This window comes from Saccopteryx leptura, chromosome 3 (genome assembly GCF_036850995.1).
Source record: "Saccopteryx leptura isolate mSacLep1 chromosome 3, mSacLep1_pri_phased_curated, whole genome shotgun sequence".
NCBI classification, from domain to species: Eukaryota; Metazoa; Chordata; class Mammalia; order Chiroptera; family Emballonuridae; genus Saccopteryx; species Saccopteryx leptura.
In genome coordinates, this window is record NC_089505.1 from 138,556,099 (window position 1) to 138,569,923 (window position 13,825).

Here is a 13,825-nt window from a genome sequence, read left to right on the forward strand (position 1 = left end):
CTAACATCTCCCCACGGCAGCCTGCCTGCAGAAGAAAAGCTCCAGTGTGAGGAAGGCTTCTGTGCTCACATATGACTACTGGACCAGGTTAGCACATAGTAGAAGTGACCTTGCTCTCAGAAGTCACTCTCTATACCCACCTGCAGATTTCTGTCTAAAAAGTGCAAGTGGTGTTTTAAAGGGAACCCAAAAGCTTTAAAATGTGATCTTTTTTAGCGAATATTGATGATACCTGGTGCCTTTTCTTTCCATGAAGTCAGTCACATGACTCCCAAAGAGGCCCCCATTGTCCTCACCTCCCTGCCTCTCTTCCGAGAGTGGCCCACTCCCAGGGAGCTGGGTTCTTAGCACTGCCCACCATGTAGTTAAGTGGTTCTGATCTACTCACTCGTTTTACCACATCTTGCTAATTGATGTTCTTGCTCTGCGGAGCAATTAGCATTTAATGTGAGAACCAGGAATTCAGTGAAGTCACTGCTCCTACATTCTGGTAGGTCTTCTTGGAGGAGGAATTTGAGGCTTAAAGTGGCTCTTCTTCACCATACCCCTTCCTGCTCTGTCCCTTCCCATCTAACCCCCATCCCCACCTCCTCCTACCACGCTTAGGAAGTTGTTACAAGGGGCATCGATCTCTTCTCTTTCATGAAGGTGACGAGGTGGTCACATTGAACATGATTAAAAGTGCCCCCGTGGGTCCCGTGGCTGGAGGCATCATGGGATGTATCATGGTCCTGGTCCTCGCTGTGTACGCCTACCGCCATCAGATCCATCGCCGGAGCCATCAGCACATGTCTCCTCTGGCTGCCCAAGGTGAGCTCGGCGTGAACCTAGAGCTCCTCTAAGAGGCAGCAGCCTTCCTTAGGTGGTTTCAAGGCTGCAAGGAGGGTGGCCAACTGTGTGTGCCTCTCAGCAGTTATAAGAACAGTGCTGCGTTTTCAGCTTTTCTAGAGTGGATTTGGAAGTACCAAAAGCCTGCTTTCCTCCTTGAGCCCCCGCTGATTTTCTAGGGAATTCCTGGCTCCTCTCTCTCCTGACACAGCCTTCGGCCGCCGCAACCTGCCCGTGGAGCAGGCCAGCCGGGGAACTGGGATGCCGAGTGGGAAACTGTCTTCTTCGCTTGGCTCAGATGTATTGCCCTTTGCTGTTCAAAAAACATTGGCAAACCAAAGACACCCCGGGTACTGTTGGCAAGAACATGAATCATTCTGTTGCAGCTGTAAATTGATATTTTATTATGTATTGTGAATGAACACACATTCAAAGAGACAGCAGCATCTCTTCAAACAGGGTAGGTAAATGAAGCCAGGGACAAAACGATTGGTCTGTAACCATGGCCTCCATACCAGGAGTTAAATGTGGTACCTGTGTTCCTTTGTAAGGGACAAAACCGTTTATTGCCTTACCCCCTCCTTCCTCAACGCTCCCAGGGACATCCTAATCTGAGCTGTGTGGAGGTGAGCATTCAGCATTCTTGCTGGACCGAGTCAGGAGCCACTGAGCTCACCCCCACAGCAGTAAAGACAGGTCGCTGTTGGCATGTTTCACTGTAGCTGCAATCCTGATGGGGGCTTCGTCATGCTGCCTGATTGAGTAACAGGGCCACTCGCGAAGCTCTCTCCCCTTGGTAAGATTTGGTTAGACTGAGGATGGCTGCCGTCCAGTGTTACCTTGTGCCTGACCTTGTATAAGATCGTGTAATACCATTTTATCAACACAGTCAGCTGCGGTCTGAGACCCCTTCCTTCTGTTATGGGTTCTTCAGCAGAGTTGTCTGTCAGCTTCTTTTCTCCTCTTTCTTCAGAAACCAGTGTAAGGTTGGATGGTTCGCTTATTCTCCTCCTGATTCCTGCTCTCTCCTCCCTAGCAAAAAAAGGGGGGCGGGAGGGTGGGTATCAGGTCATTCTTTTCCAAGATAGGATTCATTCTGGATGGAATACTGTCACCCAGCCATCGGACAAGCACTCTACAGGGTATTAAAGCAGTTGATTTTGTTTGATTAAATAGTCATGTTTCTCTCTTTTTAACGATGGGCAGAAATGTCAGTGCGTATGTCCAACCTGGAGAACGACCGAGACGAGAGGGACGATGACAGCCACGAGGACCGGGGTATCAGTGAGTATCCGTGGCCTCCCCTGCACCAGGTGTCAGCAGCAGGCTGGTCCAGAATAAATGTTCCTTTTTATATCTTTTTGGCTTGTATTAAAATTTAAGAAGCTTTGGCTGACCTGTGGTGGCTCAGTGCATAAAGCGTTGACCTGGAACACTGAGGTCGCCAGTTCAAAACCCTGCACTTGCCTGGTCAAGGCACATATGGGTGTTGATGCTTCCTGCTCCTCCCCCTTCTCTCTCTTGGTCACTCTCTCTCCTCTCTAAAAAAAATGAATAAATAAATAAATTTAAGAAGCTTTGACATGATGGGGTCTTTTCCCGCCACGTTCATTAGGAATAAGTGTAGGTGTTTGCTTTGTTTTTAGAAAGTCTCAAAAGGTTTCATGATGTCCTTTTTTGAATTCAAGTGTTTTGGCCTAAGACACCTCACCCTTCCTTTTCTTTCTCCTCCTCATTACTATCCAGCATAGTATTTTAGAAAAGGAGCCATCAAGTATGAATTTTAAAAATCCCTAATATATACAACTTGGGGCAAGGGGCATTCCTTTATCAAAAGGAGTTCCATTTGTGTTGACATACCATGGCCTTCAGCTGCTTAGAGCATATCTTCTGGATGCATGTTGGAGATCTATTGTTAAGGACTCTCCCTGCCCCAGTTCTAAAACCTGCTTCCCCTAGAATTCTTTTTAAATTCCCTATCCTAGCTCTCCACAGAATAACCCCTATGTGTGAATGAGCCCTGCTCGAGGAAAAGGTACTTATAGAATAAGGGTACTGGCATAAGAGCGACTCACCAACCCTCCTTGCCTCCCACAGTCAGCAATACCCGGTTTATAGCTGCAGTTATTGAACGGCACGCTCACAGTCCAGAGAGAAGGCGTCGCTACTGGGGTCGATCAGGAACCGAAAGTGATCACGGTAAGGTCTAGCTTCCTGTATGCGAGGGCCTGAGGAGCCCGGTGGACTCCTGTGGGCCAGTGCTCACACCGGCTCTTCTCTCTCTTTATGTTCTGTGCTCAAGTAAATTATTTTGACATCATTTTCCAGAAAGACACATTCCAACATGACACTTTCATAAGAGCCCAAGGGAAGTTCTGCTTATGTCTCAGTACTCCCGGGCACAAGTGAGATGACCTCTGGGCACACAGGTGGCTTCCTAGGGCTCCTCCAAGGATAAGGATTCGGATGGTCTAAATGACACCTGCTCACCACCCCACGTGGTTCTCGGGACGTTGGCAGCCTCATAGGTCGTACTCACTGGCGTCGTCCAGGGCTCTCCCAGGAGGGTACTTTTGGAACGTGGCAAGAGTCCACGCTGTCTTCTGGCGTTCTCCGCACTGACCGTGAGCCTTGGGAGGCTCGGGGGCAGTTTCATTAAAGAGACGGCATTTGCACTGGGCCTTACAGGATGAGGAAAGAAAGTTAAGAGCAGAGGGACTAGTGTGTACAATCACAGAGTTTGTGTGAAACAGTGAGTGGTCTTCAATCTCTTTTACACTTGGGGACGGGTGAAAATAGTTGAATTATATCAGGGACCACTAAGACAGAAATCACTCCAAGCATAAGCAAATTTGACTAAGATCATTGGGTCTGTAATCTTCATTCAACATCAGGGTGGTTAACTCTTTTTGGGCATGAAATTTCTGGCTGGCTGGTCCAGGGACCAGCAGCTGAAAAACACTGGTATGAGGTACCTGTAGGATGCTCAGGAGGGCTCCGGCTGAACTGTGAGAAGGTGCTGCATGCCAAATGAACTATGAATTATAAATTCCACGTGCTGTACCAAAGCTGTGTGTGCTTGGCCGCCGCATTGCTGCTCACCTTCCCAGTCTCCCTGTGGCTGGTCACAGAGAAGAGCAGATGGGTTCTGCTGAGTGTCACTGCCACGGTTCCACAAAAATAATGGGACTGGCAGGACTTCCTCTGTAATTGTAAAATCTTTTTGTTTTTTATGTAGCTGTTTGATTTTCCAGAAATATTTACTTTTTTCCCCAGAATCGGGTTTTTTAATGCATAAATAATACATTTATGCCTTTTGACTCTGCTTTCTCCATATCTGCCATGAAAAGAAAAAAAAACCCAAAAAACTATAGCTTCAAACAAAGTGCTCCCACACCTGTGCTAAAAAATGCAGGAGTGGATGTTCGTCAAAGCAGCCCGTGTGGCCTTCTTTCTACACAGCAGCCGGTACTTAGACTCCTTTAGAAAATAGAAGCTAAAGCTCTGATTGTAAATTGGAGACTGTTCATTTGAGTTTTGAATGACATTGTTCCCACCAACTAAATAGAAACGTTGGGTTTCTACGGAGAGTCAAAGCAGAACTTCGGTTTTTCAATTTCTTTGACTTTCTGCCTTTTTCCCCTAAAAACCTTTGAACATTAATGAATGCATTCTGCCAGGCAGTGCTGTGCCTCTTCTCCTCTGAATAATAAAACAGGTTTGAGGCTACTTAAGTTCAACAGAAATAATTTCTTATTCAGCAGAAATACTCAGTTCTCTTCTCTCTCCCTCTCTCCCTACCTCCTTTCCTCTCCTCCTCTCGCCCTCCTCTCCCCTTCTCTCCCTTCCGCCTTCTCTCTTCCCCCTCTCCCTTTCTTTCCTCTTTTCTCTCTCCTCTCCCCCTTCTCCTTCCTCTCTCCCTCCTCTCCATTTCCTCTCCCTCCTCTCTCCTTTCCCTCCCTCCCTCCCTCCCTCCCTCTTTCTCCCTCAATAGAAATTGCTTCAGTATAAATTGGAATGCTGAGTGATAGTGAAGATGTCCCATTAGCTCTCCCATTGTCTTTGTAAAAATGGCACATGAAACAACAGCTTAGATAAAAGGAATAGTGCAGTGTCAGTATCTGAAAGCCATGGAATCTAGCTAAGGGCTTGTTTTCTTTCATTTTTCACAGTAATTGGATCCCTGTTATCCCCAAGGAATAAAAAATATTTTCTCATGAAGACAGTGCAATACTAAAAATGGAAGACATTGACATTCCACATAATTCCAGATGTACTACAAAATCAATAGCATTTAACTGCCTGTTGTCATATCCCTGAACCCATGTGGTGGGTCACTAAAATTGGTGGCATCAAGTTAATGTCCCTGTGATGCTTAGAGTAGTGGTCCCCAACCCCCGGGCCGTGGACTGGTACCAGTCTGTGGGCCATTTGGTACTGATCCGCAGAGAAAGAATAAATAACTTACATTATTTTCGTTTTATTTATATTTAAGTCTGAACAATGTTTTATTTTTTTAAAATGACCAGATTCCCTCTGTTACGTCCACTTAAGACTCACTCTTGACACTTGTCTTGGTCATGTGATATATTTATCTGTCCCACCCTAAAGGCCGGTCCATGAAAATAGTTTCTGACATTTAAACCAATACGTGGCCCAAAAAAGGTTGGGGACCACTGGCCTAGAGGATAAGCCATATGTACACATTAAAACAGGGATCTAATCTATGTTTTGTCAGCATGCTTCTGGCTCATCGGTGTATTCTCCTGTGTGGTGGCTGTGTTGGCTTCTCTTTGCTAGGCACAGGGCAGGGAGGGAGGGGAGGGGAGGGGAGGGGTCAGGTAGGTGAGGTGGTCTTGACATAGAAGAGTTTATAGGAGAGGGTCAAACAAAGCTTACCTGGAATCTCAACTCTCCTCCTCTTTACAAGTTGTGAGACCTTAATGAAAGTACTTTGAACCTCAAGTTCCCTCCTTATTAAAACAGGATTAGAATTCTTCCTCAGTAAAATTGTTGTGAGGATTAAATAATGGGTGGCAGACATGAGCTCAGGGTTGACCTCCCTACCCCCCTACCCACTCTGCCCTTGAGGAATTTACAGTCTAGGAGGAAACAGGGAATGAATGCATGCATTCATAAGACGAGTAAGAGACCAAACAGGACAGCTTCCGGAAAGGAGTGGGACAGAGGAGATGGGGCGATAGTCCTTTTTATCTGCAGGGAAATCATGGAAGGTCCAGGGGAAAGTGGCATGTGCTGGCTCTTGAACAGGTAGGGTTGTAGGACCATCGTTTTTTCATGTGACCTTATTTCCACAAGAGTTTTGGGTTCTTATACATGAAAGGAAACTCAAAAAAATAACAGTTCAAAATATAAATACCAGACATACTAGACTTTTTTTGGTATGGTTCAGACTTGTGATGTTCCTAGAATTAAAATTAAATGTTATGCCTGACCTGTGGTGGCGCAGTGGATAAAGCGTCGACCTGGAAATGCTGAGGTTGCCAGTTCAAAACCCTGGGCTTCCCTGGTCAAGGCACATATGGGAGTTGATGCTTCCTGCTCCTCTCCCCCTTCTCTCTCTCTCTCTCTCTCTCTCTCTCTCTCTCCTCTAAAATGAATAAATAAATAAAAATAATTTTAAAATATATTTTAAAAAATTAAATGTTACCAGGCTAAACTTGGAAACTTTCAGGCTGCATTTTTAATTTAGAAATATTTAATATAGCCAACAGTTTTGTATTTCAAAGGAATATAATTTTAATTTTTTATCTTTAAAAGAAAACTCTATTCAGAATAAGAATGGTTTTTGAAAAATAGAACCATTTCTGTCCATACTCTAAGGCCACCTAGAATGATTATTTTCAGCACTCAACTGTTACTGTCACTAGAGGAGATTAAAAATAGTTGCTACCTATCTATACTTTTAATTATATATCTGCTTTGCCTGTTATTACTCTTGAAAATATCGTGCTCTGTCTAATCATTTATTGGCTTATTTTTAGGTTGAAAACCACCAATATATATTTGAACCTGTTTTGGTTGCCATCTCATTAGAAACTTGATGCATACGTATATTGAAGCAACATTTTTTTTCTTGGTAAGAGGGGAATTTCCCCCCAGTGAAGCAAATTCCGAAAGATTCCAAAGGCAAATGCTGAACCTTGAAAACTTGGTCAAAAAACTGCTCAGTGCAGCAGGAGACCATTTTTAGAGGTGCAGATATTGGCCTGCAGTTATTCTCTGTGACCACAAGGTGGTGATTGAGTCCCCAGAGAGACCTAACAATCCCTAACCATCAAAACGTTTCTTAGAAACCATGGGCTAAATATATAATACCATGAATGTGAACATGAATTAGCAGCTCCTGTGGGGGCATGTAAATGAGCAGAGACGGAGGGCTGCCCAGGAGTATTTGAAGCAAAGATAAAGACGGCCTAGCTCCAAAGGTTGGCCAAAAATAATCAACACATATACTGACCTTTTAGTAAAACCATGTGTTCTACTTTAGACTCTTCTATGTAGAGCATTCGGTGGTTTAAGCCAATATAGCACTTCACCACCCCTTTTTCTAATAAATCCTTGAGGGCCACATTGTCACCTCCTCAAGAATTGTTAGCCAAGCCTGACCAGGCGGTGGCACAGTGGATAGAGCATTGGACTGGGATGCAGAAGACCCAGGTTCGAGACTCCGAGGTTGCCAGCTTGAGCGCGGGCTCATCTGGTTTGAGCAAAAGCTCACCAGCTTGAGCCCAAGGTCACTGGCTCGAGCAAGGGGTCACTTGGTCTGCTGAAGGCCCACGGTCAAGGCACATATGAGAAAGCAATCAATGAACAACTAAGGTGTTGCAAAGCGCAACGAAAAACTAATGATTGATGCTTCTCATCTCTCCCTTTTTTTCTGTCTGTCCCTGTCTATCCCTCTCTCTGACTCTCTCTCTGTCTCTGGAAAAAAAAAAAAAAAAAAAAAAATTAGCCAAGCTAATTGGGTTTGGTATACTTTAGGTCTCTGTTTTAGCACCTGTTTCTCCTTGACTGTGGACGTCTCAGGAGCTGGGACCTCCCTTACCCCATATTCTGTTGAACCCCTACCCTGGCACCCAGAAGCCACTTGCTAACAGCAGGCACACATATCACTGTACTCTTTGCCCTGACTTCTCCACATCTGTGACCCATAGACTCAAAATCAAGGTGTGCAAAAACAAAAATCCTTTTCTTCCGAGACTCAGAATTTCTGAGTCTCCCTTTCTTATCATCCCGACTCCCAAGTCACAGTTCTCTGTAGGTAGGTACCCTTTGCCCCCCGCCCCCCATCTAATTACTTACCAACTTCGCGTTTCCACCCCTGAGATATTTTTAATATCTGTCCAGTTCCGTACCCTTAGTTTGAATTCTTTATCTCTCATCTGGCTATTGCAATAACCTTCTAACTGCCCCGCTCCCTTTTTATATTCATCTTCCAAACTGCTGTTAGAACGCTCTTTTTAAAACACAGAAGTGATTCTGTCATATTTGGGGCAGGGGTGTCTTTTACCTTGTATTGCCTCTTCATTTTCTATGCTTTGGCATGGCCTTTATAATCTGACTTGAGCTCACCTTTCTGCCTTCCACCTGCCCAATTCTCCAGCTACCTGCTTGCTTTTATCCTAGCCACATGGAGCAGGAATGGCCTTAGGTTTCCACACCTCTGTGGCTGTGCTCACCTCTTCTTTTGTTCAGATCCACTTACCAAAGTCTTCTTCATCCATGTAAGTCCAACTAAAATAGGAGTTCTGTGATGCATTCACATTCCCCCAGCCAGAAGCGGTTATTCCGTGTTCTGGATTTTAATTATCCCTCAGTTATGGCATCTACTAATACCTGCATTAAAGTGAGCCTAGCACAGGGATAGTCAACCTTTTTATACCTACCGCCCACTTTTGTTATCTCTGTTAGTAAAATTTTCTAACCGCCCACAGGTTCCACAGTAATGGTGATTTATAAAGTAGAGAAGTAACTTGACTTTATAAACTTTATGAAGCAGAGTTACAGCAAGTTAAAGCATATAATTATAATTACTTACCAAGTACTTTATATCGGATTTTCGCTGTTTGGCAGAATAAATCTTTATAAAACAACTTACTATAGTTAAATCTATATTTTTATTTATACTTTGATTGCTCTGCTACCACCCACCATGAAAGCTGGAACGCCCACTAGTGGGCGGTAGGGACCAGGTTGACTGCCACTGGCCTAGTGTTATGAAAATCTGTCTCATACTTGGTTGTGAAATCTTTAAGGAAAAGAGGCAGCTCTTATTCATGTTTTATAGTCTTTCCCCTCCAGCCCCAGGATGGTCTTCAACAACTGAATCATTGAGTTGAGCTATGTTTGTACTGGTTTTGTTTCTGAAGCACTAGTTTTTGAGCTCATTGTACAAGGACCAGGTTTTCATCTTGGTGTCTCCTGTGGCGGGCAGCATGATGTCTTGTACATAGTAGATGCCCAATAAATATTTGTTGCATTGGACTGACTTAACTAATTCTGTCATTTGGGAAATGTTTCATTGAGAATAGAGAATTGTCTTTCTCATTTCTGCGCGGAGCATACACTTACAACCACCAGCTGTTCCTGCTTGGATGTCTGCAAGCACGTCAGTTTTGCAGCCACAGATGTGATTAGCACCACCCGTGGGTGAGCGCTGATTGATGCTGACTGTAGATGCAGCAGAAGTATTAATGAGCTGTCACATCTCAAAAACTTTAGAGGGGATTTTTGCAATATTTAAAAACATGCCAGGGTTCTTGGAATGGAATCCTTTGATCAGCAAGGGCATTTTCTTTTGAAACATGTATTACTTAGAATACCAAAGAAATTAATTTTCCAATGCATTGAGCCAGTTTCCCCAGAGAATAGTTGAGTCCTTTGCTAGTTTGGTACGGGGGTAGGTAGAGTGGACATTTCATTAAGTCGTGGAGTTCCAGGAGGGTTTGTTCATGTCTGATCATCGCTTCCCTCACCTATGAAATGGATGTTAAAATATATGCCTTGTCATTCAGGAGTTACAGGGCATCAGTGCCTGCCCTGGCGCAGGTGGGCAGGTAACGGTGGCACTTGTTTTTGTTCCTACTATTGTATCACATTCAACTGAGCTAAGACCAGTTAGAGTCTTTTTCTTGAAGCTGCTCTCCCCCCCCCCTTTTTTTTTTCCTTTAAAATAAAAAAGTCTTCATCTGCTCACAAGTAAAAGTGTGGGAGGAGCCTGACCTGTGGTGGCACAGTGGATAAAGCATCGACCTGGAAATGCTGAGGTCGCCAGTTCGAAACCCTGGGCTTGCCTGGTCAAGGCACATATGGGAGTTGATGCTTCCGCTCCTCCCCCCCTTCTCTCTCTTTGTCTTTCCTCTCTCTTTCTCTGTCTCTCCCTCTCCTCTCTAAAATGAATTAAAAAAAAATGTGGGAGAATTCCCCAAATGTCCCTGGTGGTTGTCTGTGGATCCAATGGGGCATGAGGTATTTGTAGTGTTTATTTTGTTGATTTAGGGAAAGGTTCTTGTATATATATTTTTTCTTATCTAGACTTTATTGGTTGTCTGAAATTAGAAGGTATGTCTTATGTATGTGTTTTAAGAAAAAGAAAACAGTCAACAAAAAGATGTCTTTAAAAATTAAGTCACCTCACCATTTGCTGACAGCCTGCATACGTTTGCATCTGTGTAGCACAAAGGTAGGAACAGCTCCTACTGCCCCAGAAATCTTAGGTGACATCTCCTCCCTGTGTCTGGAAGCTCTCAGCGGCTCGTTTGTTTTGTTCACGTTCTAGGTTACAGTACGATGAGCCCACAGGAAGACAGCGAAAACCCTCCGGGCAACAATGACCCCTTGTCAGCGGGGGTTGATGTGGGGAACCACGATGAGGACTTAGACCTGGACACCCCGCCTCAGACCGCAGCCCTGCTAAGTAACAAGTTCCATCACTACCGTTTGCACCACCCCACGCTCCACCACAGCCACCACCTGCAGGCGGCGGTGACAGTCCACACTGTGGATGCGGAATGCTAACAGTCCCCTGCTCTCTGTGAAGAGATGGGATCTGGGAGCTACAGAACGTTCTGGAGGGAAAAAAGAACCAGTGTGAAATCCACAGCAAGAAACCCCTCATCCAGAGTGGGGCTTTGTCCAGAGTGGTCTTACTCTCATTTCCTGCCTGTTAATATGTTTGAAAATGAGAAAAGGGGCAAAATCACACTTGAGAGGACGCCAGGCTGGTTTTGGAACGGAGGGGGACATTAGCCTGATAAATGAACCTGCCATGGTCCAACGTAATGGAACAGAAGGCAAACCTCCAAACAGAGACAAAACTTATAAATGAAACATTGGGAACCTTCGTTAAGCTGAGCCAGAGGAATGTTCCGAGGACGCAGAAGCAGTCGGCTCTCCTTAACTGGAAGAGAGAAAAACATGCCCAACCCGAGACTGGGAATGCGGTACGTCTGGACGGACATGTGCGCTCTGAAGATTTCACTTCGTCTCTTAGCGGTACCTAGATACCATGGTTGCTGTATGAGACTCGTGTTAAGCTCTAAACGATGCATCTCAGAATTTCTAAGTAAAGGATTATTTTTCTACTATTTATTGAACTTTCAAACATACTCAAACTTTGGGGGGAGGGGGGGAGGAAACACCTGAGGAATGTCCAGCAAGGATCCCTAGCTGTTTTGTGTGTAATGAAATGGTTCTTTGACTGAGGAGTTCTATTTCTTATTTAACTGCTCTCGTCCCACTGCCCCACTCCACAAAATGGGAAAATGAAGAAATCCTTCTCTCTCGACTTGTTTACATACATTTTCTTTAGAACATCATTTCATGGCTACACACCTTTATTTGTAATGCAGTACGGCATTCTTTCTCTGTGCTTGACAGCGGTGGGGAGGGGCGAACAAATCCAAGAAGCTTCTAAAGAAATTTTGTTTCTTTTTTAACACATTCCCACTCCCCTTAAAATGCTTGTCTTAGGTTTCTACTAAACCTGAAATTACAACCCCAGCCTTCCAGCTGAGGGACGGATGTATTTATTCTCTTTGTTTCAGAGACCAGAAATTAGAAAACGTCCTATTTTGATTCTTGAGAGTATTGAACACATAAAGGAAGAAGTTTTTAAAATTCAAAATTTTGATTGTGTATTAAAGATTTCTTTTGAAATCATAGTTCAAAGCTGCTGCCAGTTACCCAAGACGTATCCACCAAACTGCTTTGTGATGTATACAGAGATTAATCAAGTCGGGCTAATACAACATGGCATTGTAATGTTAAGGTAGTGTTCTAATTACAGTGATGTATTTTTAGATTCACATGTTGTGATTCCAGTATGTTATAAAGACATTCTTGCACCATGTGTGTGTGGTAAATCTCCATTTATATGTAGTTGGAAAAAAATTCACTGAGTAATGTTTTAATGATAGGGTATTATGATATAATGTAAAAAAAAATGGTTCTTCAGCAGTACAGGAGGTAAAGTATGTGTGCTATCAGGAAACCCTTCCGTACTGTGTATAAAATTGCAGTCTAGTGGAATAAACTGTATGAATGGACAGTTGTGGTGGCTATAGTGATTTGTTAAAGTACCATCGCTTGTCTCAAGTCAAATTATATTCACTTGGTAACCTAGCAAATCAGTTGCCAAACCGAAAGTAGACTTCCGTTCAGGGCTGCAGTCAGCTTCAGGAGCTCTCTGACCATCTTGAATTTGCTAAGAAATTTAGAAATGTAATGGGATAAAATGAAAAGAAAGCATTTAGATGTCCTCCTTCCTGAACATCTAAATTCATGTCGTTAATAATGAATTAATGGTTATTCTCTATAACTGCTGGAGAGAACCCTCGGCTTTCTTGTCTTCCTGGAAAATAAAACCTCTCCATGGGGCACTGGGGTTTTTCCCTAAAGCTAAGACCCTTTGTGTTAAGACTCTAGTTTCTTGATACAGGTGGGGGACAGAACTTGGTGTTTTCAAGAAAATAATCACAAAACTTAGAGCTTCTAAATAAAAAATGTTACAGCCTACTCAAATATATAACAGAAATGTACTTTTGTGTCTTCTGTGATGTCTATCCTTTATCCTGTACTTTTTAGGGGAAACAATTGAATTATTATGCCTGAATAAGTAAACATAACTGTTTTACACTTTCTGTAGAGGAGGAGACCCAGGTTTGTGAAGTTTAGACTGAAGTTTTGATTTTCTAAGTTACCTTTTGTCTTCTTACCTAAGTGTTACATACAACGTTGTTTAAACATTTGTTGTTCATGTTGTTGTTATTTAGAAAGAAAAATGCATTTTGGGAAACTTTTTATTGTGGTGACCAGTAGTATTGGTCCTTTGGCTCCCCCATACCATGGCCTTGTTAAACTCCAGTCTTCCCTGAAATCCTGGAGGAGGTCCTGTCAGTGCCTGGATTTCATTCACTATGGCCTCTCCATGCCTATAACCAGCACTACCTGTCAGTGACAGTAAGCACCAAGAGCCAAGGTGGGGGGAACGATTTGATGGGACGCTTGAATCTATGTAAACACAATAAATTAAAATCAATTAAAGAATAAGTAAAAGAAAAAGAAAGAAAGATAATATAAATAATAAAAGGCAATAAATACATATCTATGAACAATTTTTTTTAATAAAGAGCTAGGGCTGTTCCAGGTCGTGATATATAGCTAGAAAGTTTTCCCATCTGTGGCCCATACCAGTGGGGTTCATTCAGACCCATCTAGTTCTTGTGGTCTCTATTTATCTGCTTCTCAAAAATGCTTATTTTAGACATTTGGGGAAATACAAGTTTTTCTCTGTCTCTCTCTTGATTTATTTTGAATGCTCAACTAAAACTTCATTAATATTTTTATTTGACAAGCTTTGTCACATTTACTCAGACAGGTTTGTTTTGCATGTCTGAGCGACTGGTATATGTGGAAAGAGACCCTGGAAAATCACTTAGCGATGGACTTCTCTTGTGATTACATTTTTTAATGT

General features: G+C 43.3%; 1 protein-coding gene across 1 annotated transcript in view; it reads left to right on the forward strand.

The window, feature by feature from the left end:
• The window catches only part of CACHD1 (cache domain containing 1), a 269,698-nt gene extending 256,253 nt beyond the window's left edge, over positions 1 to 13,445 (forward strand). Inside the window, exons 24-27 of the mRNA XM_066376473.1 lie at positions 649 to 810; positions 2,035 to 2,112; positions 2,926 to 3,027; positions 10,631 to 13,445. Of these exons, the coding sequence (XP_066232570.1) occupies positions 649 to 810; positions 2,035 to 2,112; positions 2,926 to 3,027; positions 10,631 to 10,869 (581 nt within the window). The 3' untranslated portion in view covers positions 10,870 to 13,445. The remainder of the gene's footprint in view (positions 1 to 648; positions 811 to 2,034; positions 2,113 to 2,925; positions 3,028 to 10,630) is intronic.
• Positions 13,446 to 13,825: the final 380 nt, after the last annotated feature.